This window comes from Opisthocomus hoazin, chromosome Z (assembly GCF_030867145.1).
Source record: "Opisthocomus hoazin isolate bOpiHoa1 chromosome Z, bOpiHoa1.hap1, whole genome shotgun sequence".
Taxonomy (NCBI): Eukaryota; Metazoa; Chordata; class Aves; order Opisthocomiformes; family Opisthocomidae; genus Opisthocomus; species Opisthocomus hoazin.
Window position 1 is genome coordinate 77293923 of NC_134454.1, and position 21298 is coordinate 77315220.

General features: G+C 42.4%; 1 protein-coding gene across 5 annotated transcripts in view; it reads right to left on the bottom strand.

Annotated features, from left to right (window-relative positions):
* RAI14 (retinoic acid induced 14) overlaps positions 1–21298 on the bottom strand; it is a 92310-nt gene that overhangs the window by 62347 nt on the left and 8665 nt on the right. For all 5 annotated transcript variants that reach the window (XM_075411199.1, XM_075411198.1, XM_075411197.1 and 2 more), the window contains exon 2: positions 20020–20111. In XM_075411199.1, the coding sequence (XP_075267314.1) occupies positions 20020–20055 (36 nt within the window). In that variant the 5' untranslated portion in view covers positions 20056–20111. The remainder of the gene's footprint in view (positions 1–20019; positions 20112–21298) is intronic.

The following is a 21298-nucleotide window of genomic DNA, read 5'->3' on the forward strand; positions in this document are numbered from 1 at the left end:
TTCAAATAAAACTCAGGCTTCATGTCAATAGACCTATTTTCTTTTCCTTTGTTATTTTTGTTTGTTTTGCTTCCAACCAAGAACTTTTCTCCAGGGCTTAGCAGTGGTAGACGATCTCAAATGTCTCAAACCCTTTTCCCACAAACAGAGACTAAAGTGACCTCCCCACCTCTGCAGGAGGCAAGCAGCGTTAAAAATCCAGCTAAGCTCTCACGTAGACTTTGCCAGAGTAGTCCTGAAGTAGACAGCAAAATGGTAGGCTGCCTTCTCTCTTAATGTCTTCCCCTAATAAAACAGCCCAGGAACAAACAGAAAACTGAACAGAAATGAAAGAGGAGGGAGGGGTGTAACACCAGAAGTTCTATATAATTTTGAGTCTCCCCATCCAACCCAAAGCGGCAACAAATCATGCATTTGATATGGATTAATTGCATGGAAAACTGATTAAGTCTAGAATTACACGTGTCAGACTGCAGAAGACCCTCTAGTTTCATTATAAGGTCCTGCCCACATGTCTAATGAGTTACAGTATTCAGCAACCAAGGTTTTGATGTCATGTAGCAGGCACTCAGTCCTAATTGTAGATTCTTAGCATATTACATGCCTTCCACCCAACCACTCAGTGTTAATTATTGTTATAGGCGTTGGATTTCATAACCAGAGCTCCTAGTCCTCTTTAATAATTACTGTTGTGCAAATATTTCCGACTTCTATAAACACTGTTGTAAGAGATCATCTAAGCCCGGCAGTCAGCAAAACTCCTGAAACTCAGGAAAGCCAAATCATCGTGTTCAAAAACTACAGAAGAACATACAACTGTGTCTTTGAATAACACAGGAGCCAAACATCAGTAAGTTTAAACTCCTGAATGTGTACCAAAACAACCAGTCAGCTTATCTAGCTTTGTCATACTTTAGACCTCTCAGGTTGATATCCAAGTGTAAAAGAGCACAGGATAATGTCTAATGTGACTATTTCAGGATACTTTAAGATAAGCAGTAGGTTAGTTCTGGAACTTGCACTTATGTGTATGTGCTTGAAATGACTCATGAAGAGACAAGACTATAAAAAATTCACACACACACACACCCCCTATGAAGACTTTAGCACATTTCTGGTTTAGCCTTGCATGTTCAGTGTGGCAGCACTCTGGCAAACACAGTATTTGCAAGATTTGTCCTATTAACCAGCCAATAAGCACAACCATCACATACACCACTAATAACAGCCACATTGGGTATGAAAAGATTTACGAGCTTTTAGACTGGAAGCCAAGTGTTAAGACAGTGTTCATCACATCTGTTCAGCGGCTCAGAAAGAGGTGACTTGCTCTAGCAAGTAGCCTTCCCCATAGAGGACGGGACTTGCCTCACCTATAAATGCCAGGAAGTCGAAGATCATGCTGTGTACAGGTCACTGCACCTCCAGAAAACAAGCTATTCCTCCTACAGCTCTTTGGGATATCTACTTCCACTTTCTCTTTTCTACAAGGAGATGTTCCTTTGTGTTCCTTTACTGGATACTCAAGGTGACAAGCAAAAACAGCAAGGAGATATAAACAGATTTCAATGTGTCTGTGAGCGTACTGTACAGAAACACTTCAATGAAATTCTGGTTTGGTTTTTTTGTTCATTTTTGTTTGTGTTTTATAGTTTGCAAGATCATGGATTTGGCAATATTTTTTTTTTTTCATTTTCTAGACTTCTCTCCTTTTGCAACAGGAGACTTGAAGGAAAGAAAAAAAGCTGCTTTGAGGAAAAACCTAGCTAGAAATGGAAAAATTAGAAATCATGGAAGAAAGTGAATAAATGGGGATTGTACTGCATAAATTCAAATTGCAAATTTCTGAAAACAGTGGTAATGATTGGAAATTGTGATGAATATTATCACCACATTAAACTATCACAATTTTTAGTGTTAATAAGGTAGCACTCCCACCACTTCGGATCAGAGGTGCATACACCAAAAATCCCAGTTCCCCACACCTAGTCTGTAAATAGTTATATTTAAAAATCAAGTCAGCTTTCTTCTTTAAATTGCAGGCTAAGGAACTTGGATGATGTAACTTAAGAATGCACTGAAACCTTCCCCTATTCTCAACCCAGAAATGCTCACAGCAGAAATTTGAAATAAAGCTGGTTAAAAGGCGACAAGGGAATTGGCTAGGGAATAGGGGCTTCTTGGCATTCCTTTAAACCATTTCCTGTTCACCCTTGTGGAGTGTAACGTAGCCCTAAGAAAATACATCTGACCTCACTCTTTTCAGCCTCATTAAAAAAAAGTTCTAAAAGCAATTTAAATATCAGATTGCACATTCATAAACTAAAATAAAAGGTTATACATGTTATTGCCTTTATCTTCCACTAAGACAATCTGCTGGGTTGGTTTTTTTTTCTTTTCCCCTTTTTAAAAAAAATTTAATGAGAGCTTTGATTTTCCCTGGGAGACGAGGTCAACAGACTAGGGCACTTCCTGTCTGCAGCAATGCTGTGTGCTTATGCAGACATGAGTCTTCTGACAAACAATTGATTTATTTCAAATAGGGGGTCATTACAATCATGGCATATAGCAAGACGACATTCTTTCCTACTTGTTTTGCTTCATCACTATGGATTACTCAAACATACTTGAAAAGATGCATTTCAGCTGTGTGTGAAAACTGACAATTCACCCCAAATCCCACACACACACTGAAAACAGAGGAGGAAGGGGCATGTTCTCGGTCAGACTGTGATCACACATTGACAAAAACTGGGAGCAATCCTACTGAAAACAGCTGAGCTTTTAAATGTTAAAGATCTGGTCCTATAAGATCCCGAGCACCTTGTCAGCATGAACACAGGCCCCTACTTTTCAGAATAGATCATGAAAGGAGACTATCATCAGGGCAATTTATGGCTTTGATATTTAAAATCACCCTTCTGAATCTTACCGATGGAAGTGTCCATGCAAACCTTATGCAGTCCTATTACACACAACTGGGACAAACTCAAGTGCCCTACAAGGAAGGTCAGATCTCCCAGCAGTGTGCAACAGCAGCACCTCAGCTAACTACCAACAGATTTTAAACAGCAGGAAACTCAAGAGACAGAAGTTTACGACAACAGCCAGCAGACACACCAAGGTCAGAACAGTCTGAGGAATCTCCAGCTATGCAGAGCTGAGAAAGCAGTTAAGCTGGGTGTGGTAGAAGCTGGTTATCTCTTCTTAAGAGAATTTACACAGCCCCTATGTTTCCACACTATTCAAGCACTGCAGAATTAATTTTCTATCCACCACAATTACCCCATATAAATATTCTTACACACCTCCCCCTTGTTTTACAGATGTGAAAGTGGGATAACAAGCCCATGCACAAGATTACAGAAACTTGCATTTAAAGACGAGGGGTTGATCCCTTCTTCCAGTCTTCTAACCCTTTCTTCCTTTACTGCACTAGCTCATGCTGTTCAACTAGGAGCTTAAGACAATTCTGATGGCAAGATCTACAGTGTCCATTCCCCTCCCTTTAAAGTTTGATTACAGCCACCTTCAGTGCATGTATGTACAAGCTAAAAATGGTTAATTTGTTTTTCTTATGTCAAAGAATGTAATTTCATAATTGTTTTTGCTGCATGTACAGAGAGGTGAAACAATCCTACATTCATAAAACTGAAGTTACTAAGCATTATATAGGTAATTTACAGACCTAAGGAAAAAACAGAAAAACTATTAGTGTTAAAACCAGAAACATAAATCTAAGAAAAACTAAAATGTTGCCTTGAATGCAGTCATCAAACCTATGAGAGCTACCAAGGAGACAAGAAAGGGCAAGAATTGCTACTGCAGAAGAGCAGGAAGAAATCTGTCATTAAGGAATATTTATGTATCATTTCTAGATAGCAAGCTTTTTTTCTGTTAGCTAATAGACAGACACAACCCGAGTCACCATTGCAGGAAACAGGCAACTTAGAATTTCAAGAATAAATTATACAGTGACTTGACCTTAATCTAAAACTATCAGGATACATCAGGGTAAAAAAAAACCAAAAAATAATAATAAAAAAAACACACTGCATATTTTAAATCTGAATTCCAGGCATGGAAACTCCCTTGTAGGGATTGGGAAAAATACACCATGGCAGAACAATTACATTCTTATGCTACCAGAAGAAAACACTAAAAAACGCCAAGTACATTTCAGCTACACGTTAACTTACTAAACTCGCCTTCCTGGTCCCTGAGGAATGCTTATCTAATGTTCTTCCATTTCCTATCAGAAAGCCTGGGATGGGACTTGGTGCCTTCCCTTCAACAACACTGCACAGCTACACAAAGTAGATACTACCTATTTTACAGGCTGAGACAGCAGCCATAGCTGCTTATTTGCCCCAAACTGCAATGAGACAGCAAACAAGAAGAGCCTGGAAACAAGCTTCTAGAGCCAGAGGATAGTCCCACATTCCTCCAGCTAACCTAAATTAAAAGAAAGAAATAATAAAGCAAGTTTGGTCATTACCACCTAATGTGTAATGACTGTGCAAGCATCCCACCTAATGTGTAATGACTGTGCAAGCATCCACACTTAAAAATTAGAAAAAAAACCCCCATATCATACATGTCAAAGTCCTAGTCAACAGAAACTGATGGTCACCCTTCAACAGGCCTGAAGAAACTCACCTGTAGCCTTTTTCCCCCCCACACTACTCATGTCTGCCACGTCCCATTCGCTATACCACAGTTTAGCAAGCAATATATGACTTTCTACCTCAAATGATCCTCTAAGGAAAGGAATGTTACTCACAAACATAAAAAAATCCAGTCTTCATCTGACCTCCTGCATCTTACCATCATTCTAGTAAACGAAGACAGCTGAAGTGCACCACAACCAGAAATTTTTAAGAATTTTCTGCTGTGACATTTATCTGAGCTGATGGTCCTCACAAACACATGGATAATACAACCTTCCTCCTGAGAGCACAACACGCTAAATAACCAGCACACAAATCGAGCTGAAGCGAGACCTGGCTTGCAAACAAGGAACCTACATTAAGATTAACAAAACCAAAACACCCTGAGCAACTTCAAGTTTACAAGCAAACAATATATGCATTAAGAAGTGGTATTCACTACTGGAAAAAAATTCCTGCCCAACACCAAGCCTAGGGCAGCTTCTTGCCATGCAGTGCTTCACATGCATAGCCCTAATTGCAACACCTATTCCAACACAACTGCAAGGATGCACATGCGCTGCTTGTTCTACTCATCACACTTCAACACGTGATGGGAGACAGTTGTGAGACAAATGCAGCAAAAGCAGAGACCAACAGGCTGTTTGTACGGAGAGAAGGGGGACAGTAACATAATTCGGTGAGCAAAAAGAATTCCACAAAAATCCCACCCGAAGTATGCTCTTACTGTGCCACTGAATGCAGTTACCACTCTCCAGGATAGCTGGAGCTTGCAGTCGTTCTCGAGCAACTACACAAGGCATAAGTACATGATACACTGTTCAGGTTCTCTTAGGCACAGCCAGAAGAATCAAAGAAAAGTGCTCAGCTTTCTCCTCTGACAAACACACACAAATAAGGTGGTCAATCCACAATATCCTTCTCTCTAAACTGGAGAGATGGATTTGATGGGTCAGCTGTTCGGTGGATGAGGAATTGGCTCGACAGTCACATCCAGAGGGTAGTGGTCAACATCTCAATGTTCCAGTGGAGACCAGTGATGAATGGTGTCCCTCAGGGGTCCATACTGCAACCAGTACTGTTTAATATCTTCATCAACAACAGACAGTGGGATTGACTGCACCCTCAGCAAGTCTGCAGATGACACCAAGCTGAGTGGTGCAGTTGAAACGCCTGAGGGACAGGATGCCATCCAGAAGGACCTGGACAAGCTCAAGAAGTGGGACGGTGTGAACCTCATGAGGTTCAACAAGTCCAAGTGCAAAGGTCCTGCTCCTGGGTCAGGGCAACCCCCCCTATCAATATAGGCTGGGGATTGAGAGCAGCCCTGCTGAGAAGGACTTGGAGGTGCTGGTGGATGAAAAGCTGGACATGAGCCAGCAATGTGCGCTTGCAGCCCAGAAGGCCAACTGTATCCTGGGCTGCATCAAGAGAAGTGTGGCCAGCAGGTCAAGGCTGGAACACCTCTCCTATGAGGAAAGGCTGAGAGAGCTGGAGCTGTTCAGCCTGAAGAAAAGGCTCCAGGAGGACCTTGTAGCAGCCTTTCAGTACTTAGAGGGCTTATTAGAAAGATGGGGACAAATGTTTTAGCAAGGCCTGTTGCAATCAGACAAGGGGTAACGGTTTTAAACTAAAAGAGGGTAGATTTAGACTGGATTTAAGGAAGACATTTTTTACTACATGTATGATGGAACACTGGTACAGGTTGCCCAGAGAGGTGGCCAATGCCCCATCCCTAGAAACATTTAAGGCCAGGTTGGACAGGGCTCTGAGCAACCTCCTGATCATGTTGAAGACATCCCTGCTCATTGCATGGACCTTTAAAGGACCCTTCCAACCCAAACTATGCTGTGATTCTGTGACATTTCACAGGTCTTTAAGAAAACCTCCAAGTCAAGTACACATTTACAGATTAAACAGCTTTTACACCTGTATTCACAAATCACTGGCTTCAACCAAATCCCCTCATCTCCCTTTATAAGGTTTGTATACAGATTTATAATTTCATATCTGATTACATGACTACACAATGTCTTTCCCCACTTTGTACACGTTGACAAAGAACAATGAAGGCAAAAGATTAGAAGACATGAATCTGAAAGTGCACTAGCTTCTCTTCACTGACCTACCACGTAGCTTTTCTTAATGATTAATAAAGTGCTTGTGTATGATGCAGCTTCCTCTACTGTCAAAATCGAGCAATCTGTCTCCAGCTGGGGTATGCAGTAACATTGCTCATAAGCAGGGCTTTGACTAACACTCCATAAGCTCATGCTGTTGCTTGCTTCCTGGAAGATCCCCAAGTACACCCACATCTCACGCGGTGCATTTTCACTTAGAATTCCTACACATCTATAAATTATACATCTGAAATACGCATCACTGAGGGATTGCCACTGTTCCTATTAAACAGGATCTGTCATGTCATAACCTATCACCTCCCCAAAGCAGAAAAAGGGTAGAAAAAAACCACAAAACCCCAATGCACTCTAGACTCTAAAAAGAAGCCACTGTTTGATAACCTGCCAATCTGAGCATCCTCAATAGCCAGATGTATTTCTAAGCTAGATTCAGTGGAAATCCATGGTTCACTGAAGCCCGGCCATATGCTTCCATGGAGCCAGCATTTTGGTTTCGGCTCTTGATTCAAAGCTCAGTCAAGCAGACTGAAGTCTTTCTTCTGACTTCAAAGGGCACTGCTGCAGTCTCTGGATAAGCAGACACGTTACCCAAGTTTAGAAGATTCCTAAGAGGTTTCCACCACACGCAATAAAAAAAACAAAGATGAAAGAAAAGAGGTACACACCTGTGAACAGAGCAGAATAGGTATGTCAGACACATACATATGCATTGGTAACCACATTATTTGCAGAGTTATTAAAACACCTTTGCTTCTATCTTCAGCATCAAGTCACTGCAAGTGTTCTGGACAGTTAACCGTGTATCTCATCTGAGATATGCACATGCAGCATATCTGGAGAATGAGACTCCTCAGACAGCTGTAGAGCAGTAAATTTAGCTTGAATTTCAGATTATGTTTTGCTAGTTGTATTATGTCACTGCTCAAAATCCAAATAGTATCAAGTAGCACTAGTGTTGCATTACACCAGAACAGCACTGAAAAAAGTTTCTACCTCAAAATACTTCAAAGCAAAGTATGAAGTCCATGTAACAAACAAAAAGGAAGAGAAGAGTACCTGTGGTAAGAATACACGTGAACATGAATACAAGCTGTGAGTCTAAGAGATGAAGACATCCTGCAGTTGTAGTTAAAAGACATTCAACCATGACAGCTTTCGCTGGCACAAAGTCAACAGTATTTTTAAAAGCTTAAGGTTGCAGCTACTTCTAGATAGTTTAGGTCTAGAAGTAGGAAAAACAGCTCATTAAATAGCTTTTCACATGTCAGAATAGCTACACAAGTCCAAGCAGCTATACTGCTAACATGTGGGCAATGACACCACAGCTTTTTCCTGGGGGTAAGTCTCAAGGTTTTTCAGGCAGCTAAAAGCCTACAGTAAGATACCTCTAATTTTTTTAATCACATGTAAAGAGCGTTTTGTATCTTTCAGCATGATTGCAGGTTTCCTACATGATGCATTTCAAGATACTAATCTTTATACAGAATCACAGAAAGGTCAAGTTTGGAAAATAGTCTAGTCCATCTCCCTTATTCAAAGGAGGGTAAACTATAGCAGGTTGCTCAGAGACTTACCCAGTCAGGTTTTGACTTTCACACAACCAAACTACAGTCCAGTATGAATAACTATAAATTATTAGCCATGCATTAATTCCCAAGGATAGATATAAATGCCTGTAGTATTTCAAAAGTTCATTAGAGCAGGACCATCTGTTAACAAGACTCGAGCGGTGGTTCATAAAACACTGAGCTACAGCATACATACAAATTGTCCTAACAGGAAGACAGACACTGTGGTATTACAGCTTTTTCTCACTACCAAAAAAACTTTTGTTAGCTTTCAGCCTTCTATTCATCCCAACTTTGTGTTTTTCTCCACACAGACCTGCGCTTTTTAAACACTCCCTTAATCACTGTAGCTAAGACGAAGTGGTCAAGCACAAACATCACCCATACCCCACCTTGCCCAACAAACTGCTCAAAATCCAAATAGTATCAAGTAGGCTGCCCTCAAGCCTACAGAAACCACCTCCTCACAGCTGTGTTGGAAAGAACAGAGCAACTCTCTTCAACTACAACACAGCAAGGCCTCTTCATCCTCATTGCTTCTGCCTGCCTGCCCCATACAGTGCTTCAGTAACTAGACCTTTGACCACAGAAAGGTACCTTCGATCAAGTGCTGGGTCACAACTCTCCCTAAACACCACATGGTATCTCCTGAGAAGAATGGCCACTTACACCCTCATTCTCCTCTACGCTTAAGCGTAATGGATTTTCAGAACACACACGGCATGAACCTCAAGGAGATGCAAGTGTGGCAAGCAAGGGAGCAGAAAAGGTCTTGACATGTCCTTAATGCTGGGCATTTGCCTGGACTACATGCAATCAGAACAGCTTCTTGAAGAACAGGAATAGAAAATACTGCTGGAATAAAACAAATAATACATCTGTTTCAGCTTGATTAATTCCTTAGTGTTTGTTGTCTGCTCATATCATTCATAGGCTCCCAAAATATAAGCATAGGATGAAAAGGCTCAAATCTCCAATAAAATACAATGTATGGGTGTTACATTCTTTAGGTAATACTACATTCACAGCAAATCATGTTTTGTTCTTAGTAAAGACCACAGTCTAGAAACACAAAGGCTGGACCATTCATTAAATCCTCTCCTTTACTTGAGTTCGAACTGACAACTTTCACAGCCGGACAGATTTTTTTTTTTTTTTTTTTTTTTAAACAGATTAGACACAAGTAGCACCAAACAGAAACAGAGAGGATATAGTGTACCACAGTAAGAACACAGACTGTTCATTTGTCATATTTTAAATATATTTTACTTTACATTTAAATCTTACTAAAAATAAACAAATAAATGGAAAAACTACAATTGCTTTTTTCCAACTCTTCCAAACTCAGGCCTTTGAACTTTTGTGTTCTGTTTAAAGAGACCCAAAAGACATGTTTCTACACAACACAGATTCCTTTCTTGTTACCAATATATTTAAAAACACTAACTTTTTGCCAGTTTGTATATGCTAATTTGCCTTTCTTCTCCCTACCCACCCACACTTCATGCTGCTTAAGTTTGGTAGCTGATTTAGTAATGAACTGTCAACAAACTGGCTAGCTTCACGTTGTGGTTCTTCTGCACTTATCTACTGCAATTTTGCATATTGCTGCCTGTAACACTACAGGGTTTAACCGCATTTAAAACAATTTTGTAATGGGAGTGTTCCTCTTCATCTTTGCAAACGTTTTCTCTATATTCCTTTTACTGAGGGACCGCATGAGGATGGCCAAACTAGCCATCTTGGCGTGATCAGAACACAGGTGGCAAAGCACTCACCTTGCCAGGAACCGCTCGGGCTGGCAGGGCAGACCAGTGTTTGTGGCCAACCAGTGACTAATCAATGCTTCCCTTCACAGCCTCCAACTCTTCCTCCAGCTCTAGATAGGTGAGCAAGCAAGAAGTCCGGGATAATAAAGTTGACAGGTCTGGGCAGGCAGCATCTGGGACAACGAGACACCTTTCCCTTTCCTCAACCTATATTTACCGCAGAATCATTAGCCCCATGTCATTCTGTGTTGGTAAGAATATGACTCTAGGGCCAATAATAACGGGAGATATTATTCCTCACCGAATCTGGGCCACAAGCATGGGTGGAGGTGGAAGCCAAAAGGAAAGCAGTGCAGAAGCTGTGTGTCTTCCTTTGGGCAATGCTTCTGGGACAAACACAGGTGTGGAAAGTAGAGCCCAAACAAGCGCAATATGCTACCAACAGGACAGAAACAACTGCAAGTGGGTGAGGTCAGCCCCACATGTTTGATCTGACACTCCTTCAGTCCCAGAGCTGCTTCTGACTTCAAAAACAGTTTAACAGTGTTGCACTTGTTATGCAACTACGCTACAAGACTGGCCAATTAGGACTGCAACTGTCCATGATCAACCCAATCTGTGAATGAACACCACACACTTAACAGACATAGGACTAGCACCACACAAAGGAATCATGAATTTACAACTGACAATGACATTTTATTACAGACTGACAAGGACTGGCTAGGAACCCAACCAAGATGTTCTGTTATACTCCAGACTATACTCCTGTTTTAGGAAATAACCATGTGTTTATTCAAAGTAAGCCAACTCCAACCCAGGTTCCTCTACTATAATTCCAAACACCACAGCACAGTTCTCATTTAACCTTTCCTTTCTGCCCCAACCATTTGGAAATGCTGCAGGTTGTTTCTAGAATATCTGCAAGTTATCTAGTCTCAAACACTCTGCCAAAGCTCTGTACTTTCCCATCCAGAGACAGCTGATCAGCAGGCAATCCGCAAGAGCCCAGTTATTCCTTCTCACAGAACAGCCATCAAAATAGTAACTCTGACCCTACAGCTTCAACTGTCCATCCTTTCCTGTTCCATTCAGACCTTTTCTTTTCCCCTTCTGTTTTCCCCTATCCTTATCTATTGGTCTTTACTTGCCTTAACTGTTACGTTTTTCTTTCACCATGAAAAGAGACACTGCATAACTTATGGGCTGATATTGACCCCCTCACAGAGGGCTCAAGTGCACCAGAATTACAGTTCACCTGAATAAACTGATTTTAGAAGTACTCTGAGCACATTCCTATATTGTCAATAATGAAGAAAAGACACTACTTAACAGCAAGAGGTTCACATTGAACTGACTGTAACAGGCAGCAGGTCTTACTCTATATACTGTAGGACTCGGACCATGTTTAAATTCTTTCCTGCGCAAAGCATTTAAGCTTTGGCTGGGAGAGCAGGCTGACTAGAGCGGAGTCTTATGCTGTCCAGAACTGGAGGCATGAAGCCAAGTAGCTCTGGAGCAGAAAATGGGGTGGAAGGTAGAATCCTTGGCTCCTGACAGAGGGAGGGAGAAGCAGGAGCCACAGCACTTATTTCCAGAGGGACAGAAGGCTAAATCCTGCTTTCCCAAGAAGAGGTGGTCGAGGACAATGTGTACATTCCAGAGATCAAGTCTTCCCCTACACTGTATAGTGGAATAAAAAGTTATTACTTAAGAACACTGTAAACCGAGGGAAAGCTACAATCGTGATGTGTTTCAGGCTGATTTAATTCAACATCCAATAAAAGAAGGACACCTAAATCAAATCAAGTTTCAGTATATTGTTTTTAAATAATTGGGTAAAATGGTCAGACGGCATTGCTATTCCATTTCTGAGCCAGAGTGAACTCGGGGGTGGGGTGGGGTGGGGGGGTGTGTCACAAAGGAAAGTAGTACACATACACAGAGTGGATAGTGCAATTTTCAACAATCCCATGCTCCTTTTTAGGTTAATTGTAGCTTTCAGTGGATAAAAGAATTTAAGGGCTGTTTAAAGGAGATCCTCCTTTATTATTTTTAAAGTTGCCCCACCCAAGTTTTGTTCTCCCACACATTCAGTCCAGAGCACATGGGAAAACAGTGCTTTCAATGGAATGTATCCCAACAATTTTTCCATTCCAGACCCCCACGTCATTTTTCCATACTTTAAAAACTGTTGAATGGAAGCCTACTACTTAGAACACTGGGCATTAAATAGAAGTGCGAAGCCTTAATTAGCATAATGGCTAGATTAAGACTGAGATTTTATACTACAACATAACCTGACTGCCTCATCATTTTCAGATTTATGGAACAATGACTAAACCACAGGCCAAAAGGCAGAAATTTTCATAAGAACTGCAAACTTTTCAACCCCCACATGAGAGTACAACAAATAAGCCTTTCCAGAATACCAGAAGTTAGAGCTGGCAATTAGTATTGGGAAACCCCAGCCTGTCTTGGCTCTCCTTCTGGCAACAGCTACTTTTTCTGCTGAACTGCACAGTCAATTTTAAGAGACACTCTACTCCTTTAATTATCCAGTATTGAAGATATTTGGAAACAAATCCCAACTCTAATCTTTGTCTTGTCCAGTCAACAAGCTAGCAATTAGAAGACAATTAGCCCGTTGTCAAATTGCAAGACGTGTTTTTCAGCTCATCTTCAATACTCACAGAAAATGGTCCTAAAACTTTACAGTTTTCGCCTACAGGCATAAGTCTGAGGGAAAACAATCCAACCCATCACAGCCTTCACACAATATGCCTTTTCTAAAGTAATCAAGAATGCAGTTAAAAACAAATCTACATAAACAGATCACCTAGGTTCCTACAATATCTCATTATCAAAGAGCTAGATATTGAAATGTGTGTAGGTGCCTAAAAATGTTGATGAACATCTTGTCATATTTAAGCAGACTAAACGTGTTTAGACAGGCTTAATATCTTTGCACATTTGAAAATCCACTTGGTTCTCCTCATCTCCCTGTTTAAGATTCTACAAGCTTTTGAAGTCAGGCCACAAACTCAATAGTTACTACAGAAAACACTCCAATCTCAAATATTAACAAGAGGCCTAATAAGACATCAGTAGCACTGTTTTTAACTGGATTATTTCAAACTCTGCTTTTTCAAGCAGAAACAGTGAAGAACTTCTGTCTTACTGGGTAGAGACATTCATTCTCTATTGTGTGAGTAAACTAGATAGTCTATCAACAAATCCAAGCTTTGAAGTGATAGTTCCTGATACTACCACACCAACTTATTCAAGTGCTACATGTAACAGTCTCTTGCAACAACTGAAATGGTCATCCTTTTAGGTTGTCAGCCTTTAGGTGTTACTAATAGTAGGTTCCGAGTTTGATAAGGAAGAGCAAGAGGTAAGGAAATAGTGGTGAAAATGCAGCACGCGGAAGAGACTAGTTGCTTTGTCAAGACATAAGTGCAATTTCTGTTGTCTAGAGACTCTTGAACTGTGCACATCCACTACCTAGTTCGCAGTCTCAGCATTTGCTCACACCTAGGCATCCTGTTCACAGATTTCTAATCTACAAGAATCCTCCTGCAACTACACATTACACTTTGACAATACTCGCTTGTGACAGAGCAATAAATCTCATTCCTCCACTCCAAATACACATGTTCACATGGCAACAGTCACCACCAGGAAGGATTTCACAGTGATTAACTGTGTCAACGAAAAAAGATTCTGCAGTTAATGGAGCTGCCTGCGCACACAGAGAGTGAATCAGGTGAGGGGCAGGGGAGCTGAGCAGCAAAATCATGAAGTGAGGAGTCACTCCCCCACCTAAGAAGAGTCACACTCCCATCTCTCAGCTGTGGACTACATCAATTCCACTATGTATCAGAAATAGCAGCTTCATTTACTTGTGTGTTCCTGCAACTCCTTTGCTGGCATGCCTACCCCTGTGCTTTTAGGCCAATAAAATCAGGGTCTGATTTGACAATGCAGATGCACCAAGCAACAGATGCAAAAAGGGATGTCCTGCTGCTCCTCCTACTTTCAACCATTCTTCCCAGGGCTGACCCTACAGTGAGACAAAGCAGGGAGTTCATCAGCTAAAGCTCACCCCACAAAGTAATTTTCCATTATTTTATGTCCCTGAACTGGTTCACTGCAGGTCAGATACCCTCAAAACTGGAAGGGGAGAAGACAAAAAAGAGGGAGCAGGAACATCTCTTTCGCAAGCGGCAAGACCCACAGCAGGGACACAGAAACTTATGCACAAACATGACATGGCAAGGTTAGAGGGACAGGGTGCTAGTGAGGGCCCTCAGTCGGTTGTTCTGAGACTTACTGGGTACACTGGTGCACACTTGATGTCTTACAGAGATGAGCCAGAGGCTCCTGAGGTCACAGGGGCCAGTGGGGGAACACCAGTGAAACACCTCAAAGGAATTAAGGGGTGTTCCTCTAAGAGGGTCACATGGCTGACAGCCCAGCTGAAGCCCCTCTACACCAATGCACACAGCATGGGCAACAAACAGGAGGAGCTGGAAGCCACTGTGCTGCTAAAAAGCTACAACCTACTTGCTATTACTGAAACTTGGTGGGGCAAATCCCATGACTAGAGTGCAGCTTTTGATAGCTACAGGCTGTTGAGAAGGGACAGGTGAGAAAGCAGAGGTGGAGGGGTTGCCCTCTACGTAAAGAAATGGACAAAGTGTGAAGAGCTGTCTCTGAAGAACAGCCATGAGCAGGCTGACAATTTATGGGTAAGAATCAGAGACAGAGGCAACAAAGGCAACCTTGTGGCTGGTGTCTACTACAGGCTGCCCGATCAAGGGGAGCCTCCTGACGAAGCCTTCTTCCTCCAGCAACAGGAGGCATGGTACTCACAGGCTCTCGTTAGTCTGGGGGACTTCAACCTCCCCAACATCTGCTGGAAAAGTTGCATGGCAAGCTGTAGGCAATCCAGAGGACTCATGGAGTGCATTGAACACAACTCCTTAAGCCAGGTAATAGACAGCCCTACCAGAGGGGACACGACACTGGACCTGATGGTCACCAACACAAAGGAGCTAATCAGTGATATCAAGACTAGAAGCAGCCTGGGGTTCAGCAATCACACACTGGTGGAGTTAGCAAACTTGAGGGATAAGGGTTGGGCAAGGAGTAAAGTCAGGACCCTGAATTTTAGGGAAGCAAACTTCCAGCTGTTCAAGGAGTTAAGTCAGCAGGACCTCTTGGGAAACTGCCCTCAGGGACAAGGGAGCAGAACAGAGCTAGCAGATCTGTAAGGATGCTTCCCATTGAGCACAAGATGTCTTGATCCCGAGGTGTAAGAAATCAGGAAAATAAGGCAAGAGACTGGCATGGGTGAGTCGAGACCTAAAAAACTAAAGCACAGGAAGAAAATACACAGGCAGTGGAAGCAGGGACAGCTGTCCTAGGAAGAGTACAGGGACGGTGCCTGGTTGTGTGGGGATGGGGTCAGGAGGGCCAAGGTGCAGCTGGAGCTGAGCTTGGCAAAGAATGTAAAGAATAAGAAGGGCTTCTCTATGTGCATCAGCCAGAAAAGGAAGGTCAAAGATAGTGCACCCCCTGAAGAGTAAGACTTGCAAACTAGTAGCAACGGACAAGGAGAAGCCTGAGGTACTCAACAATTTTTCTGCCTCAGTCTTCACCGGCAATCTCTCTTCCCACATCTCTTCACGTGGATGGACCTCAAGGCAGGGACGCTGGGATCAAAGTCCCTCCCACTACAAGAGAAGATCAGGTTCGTGACCACCTGAGGAACCTGAATGTTCGTTAAGTCTATGGGACCTGAGTCTATGCATCCCAGAGTCCTGAGGTAATTGGCTGATGTAGTTGCCAAGACACTCTAAATCATATTTGAGAAGGCATGACAGTCAGGTGAAGTCCCTGGAGACTGGAAAAAGCGAAACATTGCACTCATTTTTACAAAGGGTAGAAAAGAGTCCCTGGGAACTACTGACCTGTCAACCTCACCTCTATGCATGGAACAGATTCTCCTACAAGCTCTGCTAAGGCACATGGAGGACAGGGAGGCGATTAGGGACAACCAGCATGGCTTCACCAAGGGCAGGTCCTGCCTGATCAACCTGGTGGCCTTCTCTGGTGGAGTGACTTCATCAGTGGACAAGGGAAGAGCTACAGATGTTGTCTATCTAGACTTGTATAAGGCTACTGACGCAGTCCCCCACTATATCGTTCTCTCCAAACTGGAGAGAGATGGATTTGATGGGTCAACTGTTCAGTGGATGAAGAATTGGCTCGACAGTTGTATCCAGAGGGTAGTGGTCAACATCTGACTGTTCCAGTGGACACCAGTGATGAATGGTGTCCCTTAGGGGTCCATACTGCGACCAGTACTGTTTAATATCTTCATCAATGACATAGACATTGCGATCGACTGCACCCTCAGCAAGTCTGCAGATGACACCAAGCTGAGTGGTGCAGCTGACATGCCCGACAGACAGGATGACATCCAGGGGCATCCAGACAAGCTTGAGAAGTGGACCCACGTGAACTTCATGAGGTTCAACAAGGTCAAGTGTAAGGTCCTGCACATGAGTCGAGGAAATCCAATAGAGGCTGGGGGATGAAGGGATTGAAAGCGGCCCTGCCAGGAAGGACTTGGAGGTACTCATGGGCTGGATATGAGCTGCAAATGCATGCTCGCAGCCCAGAAAGCCAACCGTATCCTGGGCTGCATCAAAAGCAGTGTGGCCAGCAGGTCGAGGGAGGTGATTCTGCCCCTCTGCTCTGCTCTGGTGAGAGCCCACCTGGAGTCCCATGTCCAGCTCTGGAGCCCTGAGCACTGGAAAGACATGGACCTGTTGGAGCAGCTCCAGAGGAGGGCCACAAAAATGATCTAAGGGCTGGAGCACCGCTGCTGTGAGGAAAGGCTGTTCAGCTTGGAGAAGAGAAGGCTGCGGGGAGACCTTATTGCTGCCTTTCAGTACTTAAAGGGGACTTCTAAGCGAAAGACTGGGACAGACTTCTTAGCCGGGCCTGCTGTGACAGGACAAGGGGTAGTGGTTTTAAACTAAAAGAGGGTAGATTTAGGTTGGACATAGGGAAGAAATTCTTTACAATGAGTGTGGTGAAACACTGGAACACGTTGCCCAGCGAGGTGGTCAATCCCCCATCTCTGAAAACATTGGAGGTCAAGTTGGATGGGGTTCTGAGCAACCTGATCTAGTGGAAGGTGTTCCTGCTCATTGCAGGGGGGGTGGACTAGATGACCTTTATGGGTCCTTGCCAGCCCAAGCCATTCTATAATTCCATATCAGCAGTTGTGCCCATTTCCAATTCAGCCGCTCTAGAACAGCCCAGAGAGCTTTAACACATCAGTGAAGTTTCCTACGTGGTCTTCATTCCAGCATACAGTTTCATGTTATCAGCCTTACTTCTGGAGAATTGTTTGTGTTAATTCTTGTTTCTCACACACACCTTGAAGACTTACTCCTACTCCTCCCCTTCTTCCCATTTTTTTATGCTAACAATGAGGCTAAAGAGAAAGATAGCATTCCTTCCCCCAAGGCACCTTCAGTTCTACAAAAAAAGACATTAAAGATTTCCTCCAGAAAGAAACACAAGGGAGGCGGGATGAGAAAAAGAGTCCCTCCATCCCTGCTGACTTTAACCTTATCCCCAACCCAAAAGCAGTTACCACATCTTACAAATGAGATACAAATACGACTTAATTCCAATTTAAACCATGTCCTCTTCCTCCTCCTCACAAACTGCAGCTAAGGACAGCTTCTGGAAACTACAGAGAAGAGGAGGATCATTTTCCTTGCTTATCTTGCACAAAAGAGAGAACAGCTCCTGTTAGATGTTTTGAATTATGCCCTTAAGGTTTGGCTTCAAAACAGAGGAAACCAGACTGTCACGGATTTAGATTGCTGTGCTCTTAGAGCTGCATATCTAAATTTTAGGTACCTGAAAAATCCTTTGCGGTCACCTTCGTTGCCAGCCAGTAGACAGCAGTAGTATCAACACAGCAATTACTTTCAGACTCCACTTGGTTTTGGGGAGAGGTATAAGCAAGTTATGAAGGATAGATAAGAACGGAATAAGTGAACCAGTGCAATTTATAACAGTGGGTGGACTAGCTACAGCAAGATCTAGTTGCATCACACATGTCACTTGGCCTTTGCTCTAGAGCATCAGCCCAGCCAAACAGCATAAAAGTGTGAATGAAGTCATCTTAACACACAGGCACACCTAACTTCCATAATACCAAGCGTGTTCATATATTAGCCAAGGGACTGTTCTCATTACCTAAGCAGATGCCTATAAAAAGTTTTAGTGTGTAAGTGAACCCGAAATAGCAATTGTTTCTACTCATTGCAACAGGAGCAACAATGTCTGACCACAGAATTCTAGCAGTTCTAAACTGAATGGCCTATTGGTTTGTAGGAGATACTAGAGCTGTGACATTTTTCTCTGTTGTGAAGTGGCACAAGGCACTGTGCCTCTGGCTGATTCGGTCTGGTGACTAGCAAAAGGCAAACACTGCTTAAGTAGTTAAAAGTGTTTCCCTCTGCTCCCAAAGGTTGGCTGACATATTTAGCTCACTTATGGAGGTGGTCTTTGTAGAAAGAGCTCTTGCTAAACTGAAGGAGCTGCTGCTAGGAAGCCAATACAGCAGCTGCACCAAATGCTAACTTGTAACGCAAAAGACTTTTTAAGCAGTAAACAGCACATCTGCAGATTACACAACAGCATCCCTACCTTCTTTACAGCTACTGAAGTGCATTACAAGCCAGCTAAAGACACCACTCTGATGGAGTGCCATGAGACCATCTTTGTACCAAAGCACAGCCTGTACTATTCCTGAGTGCAGTGTGTAATTTTACTCCTGAATATCAGAACTCCTGAAGAAGCTCCATTTTCAAACCCAATGCGTCTTTACCAAACATGGCTGCTCTAGGACCCTGTGGGAATCTGGCTATGACAAACAACAATACATCACTCCTTTCAAAGCAGCACACAAATTCAGGATGAAGGATAGAATGTTTTATTCTTCGCAGATCATGGATATTTGTTACAAATTCCTCACAAAATCTGCAAAGTCAATTAAACACAAAGTCATCTATTTCACTGAGTGCTCACTGCACTATCAAATAAGCCTCAACACTAGTACATGACAAGAGACCGGATGAGTAGCAGTAGGAAAAGACATACAAGAACAGGATGGGTACAGCAGTTCCACTGCTCCAAGGGAATTATGCTTACTATACAAGTTCAAGCTTGGGTCTCCACTGATACTACTACTAGCAAGAGGCAACAGATGATGTGCAGCCTACTGTCTCTGTAGGATGGCCATATTTATGTCCCTCATCCTCACTGCTCAAGCCTCATATCCACCTCTCCTGTCAAGCTAGAACAAATAAGCCACAGCTGTCCTAATTGTACAGCTGGTTCCTGTATTCTTGCTGACAAAGAAACCCTGCCACAGACCGAGGAGATGTTAAGTGCTCAAACAACACACTGATAAGAACGGTATTATACAGAAATATGATTGGGTAGTAAAGTCCTTCCTAGGCTTAATCCTGTACCTGGAACAAAGTTTCAATCTGGGCACTAGCACAATCTAAACACAAGTTCTGCAGACCCCACACATACGTGCATGATTCAGTTACAAGGAGCAAGGTAGTGAAATACTTTTAGTTTACTAAACAGAGAATTACACTCCGAACAGAAACAGTTTATTCCATACGGTACTCAGCTGTTGCCTTTGTGCTTGGAAAAACGTTTTCTTCTCTGTAATTCATTAACCTACAACCTTATCAAGGTGGGAATGAAGAACTTGTTTGCAGCATGGAAACCAGCAGTCGAACTGAGCAGAAATACTTACGTCACTCTTCCTGAACTTTGCTTTTAAGCTCTTCATGCTGATCACATTCAACCTTCCAAATCTTTGAGGAGCTTTTTATCCTTCTTCAATATCTAAACAAAAAAGAAATAAAAATAAGATTCCAACTTGATACTATTCAGTTCACTGGCAGCCAAGTGTGAATTGAATTTGCATACCTACATCTCCCTTTGAGAGTTTAGCCCTCAAGCTCTGAAAAAGATTAACAGCCAGCTTTGGAGAAACAGAACGTTTCCCTAACTTAAATGCAAGTCTAAGTCTGACCACGGTAGAATAGAGCAAATCTTTACCAAAAATTCAAGTGTGTATCTTGTTACATTAGCTACTGTTCAACACAATTTGATCACTGACACATTCATACATGTAGCAGCTGCTTCTGCCCACTGCCCATTTTAACATTATCATTAGGGCAGCCATTTATAAAGTGGGAAAAGCAGAAATAAGTGTGCAAAGTCATTCATTAAAACTTCACTATGCTATAACTATGGGCCTGCACAGAGTAGCAGAAGTACCACCACTATTGTCTGTACAAGTCTAACCCCTAACCAAATTAAAAATTCTGCTTAAACCATGCATGACACAAACTAGGACAGCTCAACACAACATAACAGATTGAACCATCTGAGCAGGAACAAAAGTTATCACTGGAAGAATTGTTTTATACTATTCCCCAAAAGAAATTGCATGTGTATTCTTGGAGTCATAGCTGGTTTTAATTTGATGGTGCACTATCACAAACAGTCATTTTTCCCCTTCCTCCCTTTCAAGTGAAGAAAAGCAGCAGTTGCACAATCACATGCAACTAATGTTACAGGCAAGCTGCAAGCTCTCACATGGGAACAGGGGGCCAGTACCTTGGGCAAAGTTACCTACAGGAAGTTTCAATACACCACATATTACCAATCCAAGACAAATGTAACAGTGAACACCATGCTGAAGTAGCATGGCGATGTTTTTTTTTTTTCCTAAAGCACTGCAGAAAAACTTAATGAAAGAGCAACGTACACATGGACTGGGCAAAGCCATCTATGCAAAACTGTTCCAAATTTCTAGTTTTACAGTATGCTCACTGGAATCATCAGCCCCTCTCATCTACAAGTTTTAGCTGCTATACAAATTCTTTCTGAAGGAACAGTTTAAAAGTAAAGGATGTTCAGCTGTATAAACTTCCTCCCTCCGCCCTAGCAAAAAAAAAAGACAAGAAAAAAACTTACAAGTCTATCCAGATAAATAAATAACTGAAATGAGGACTGGAGCATAA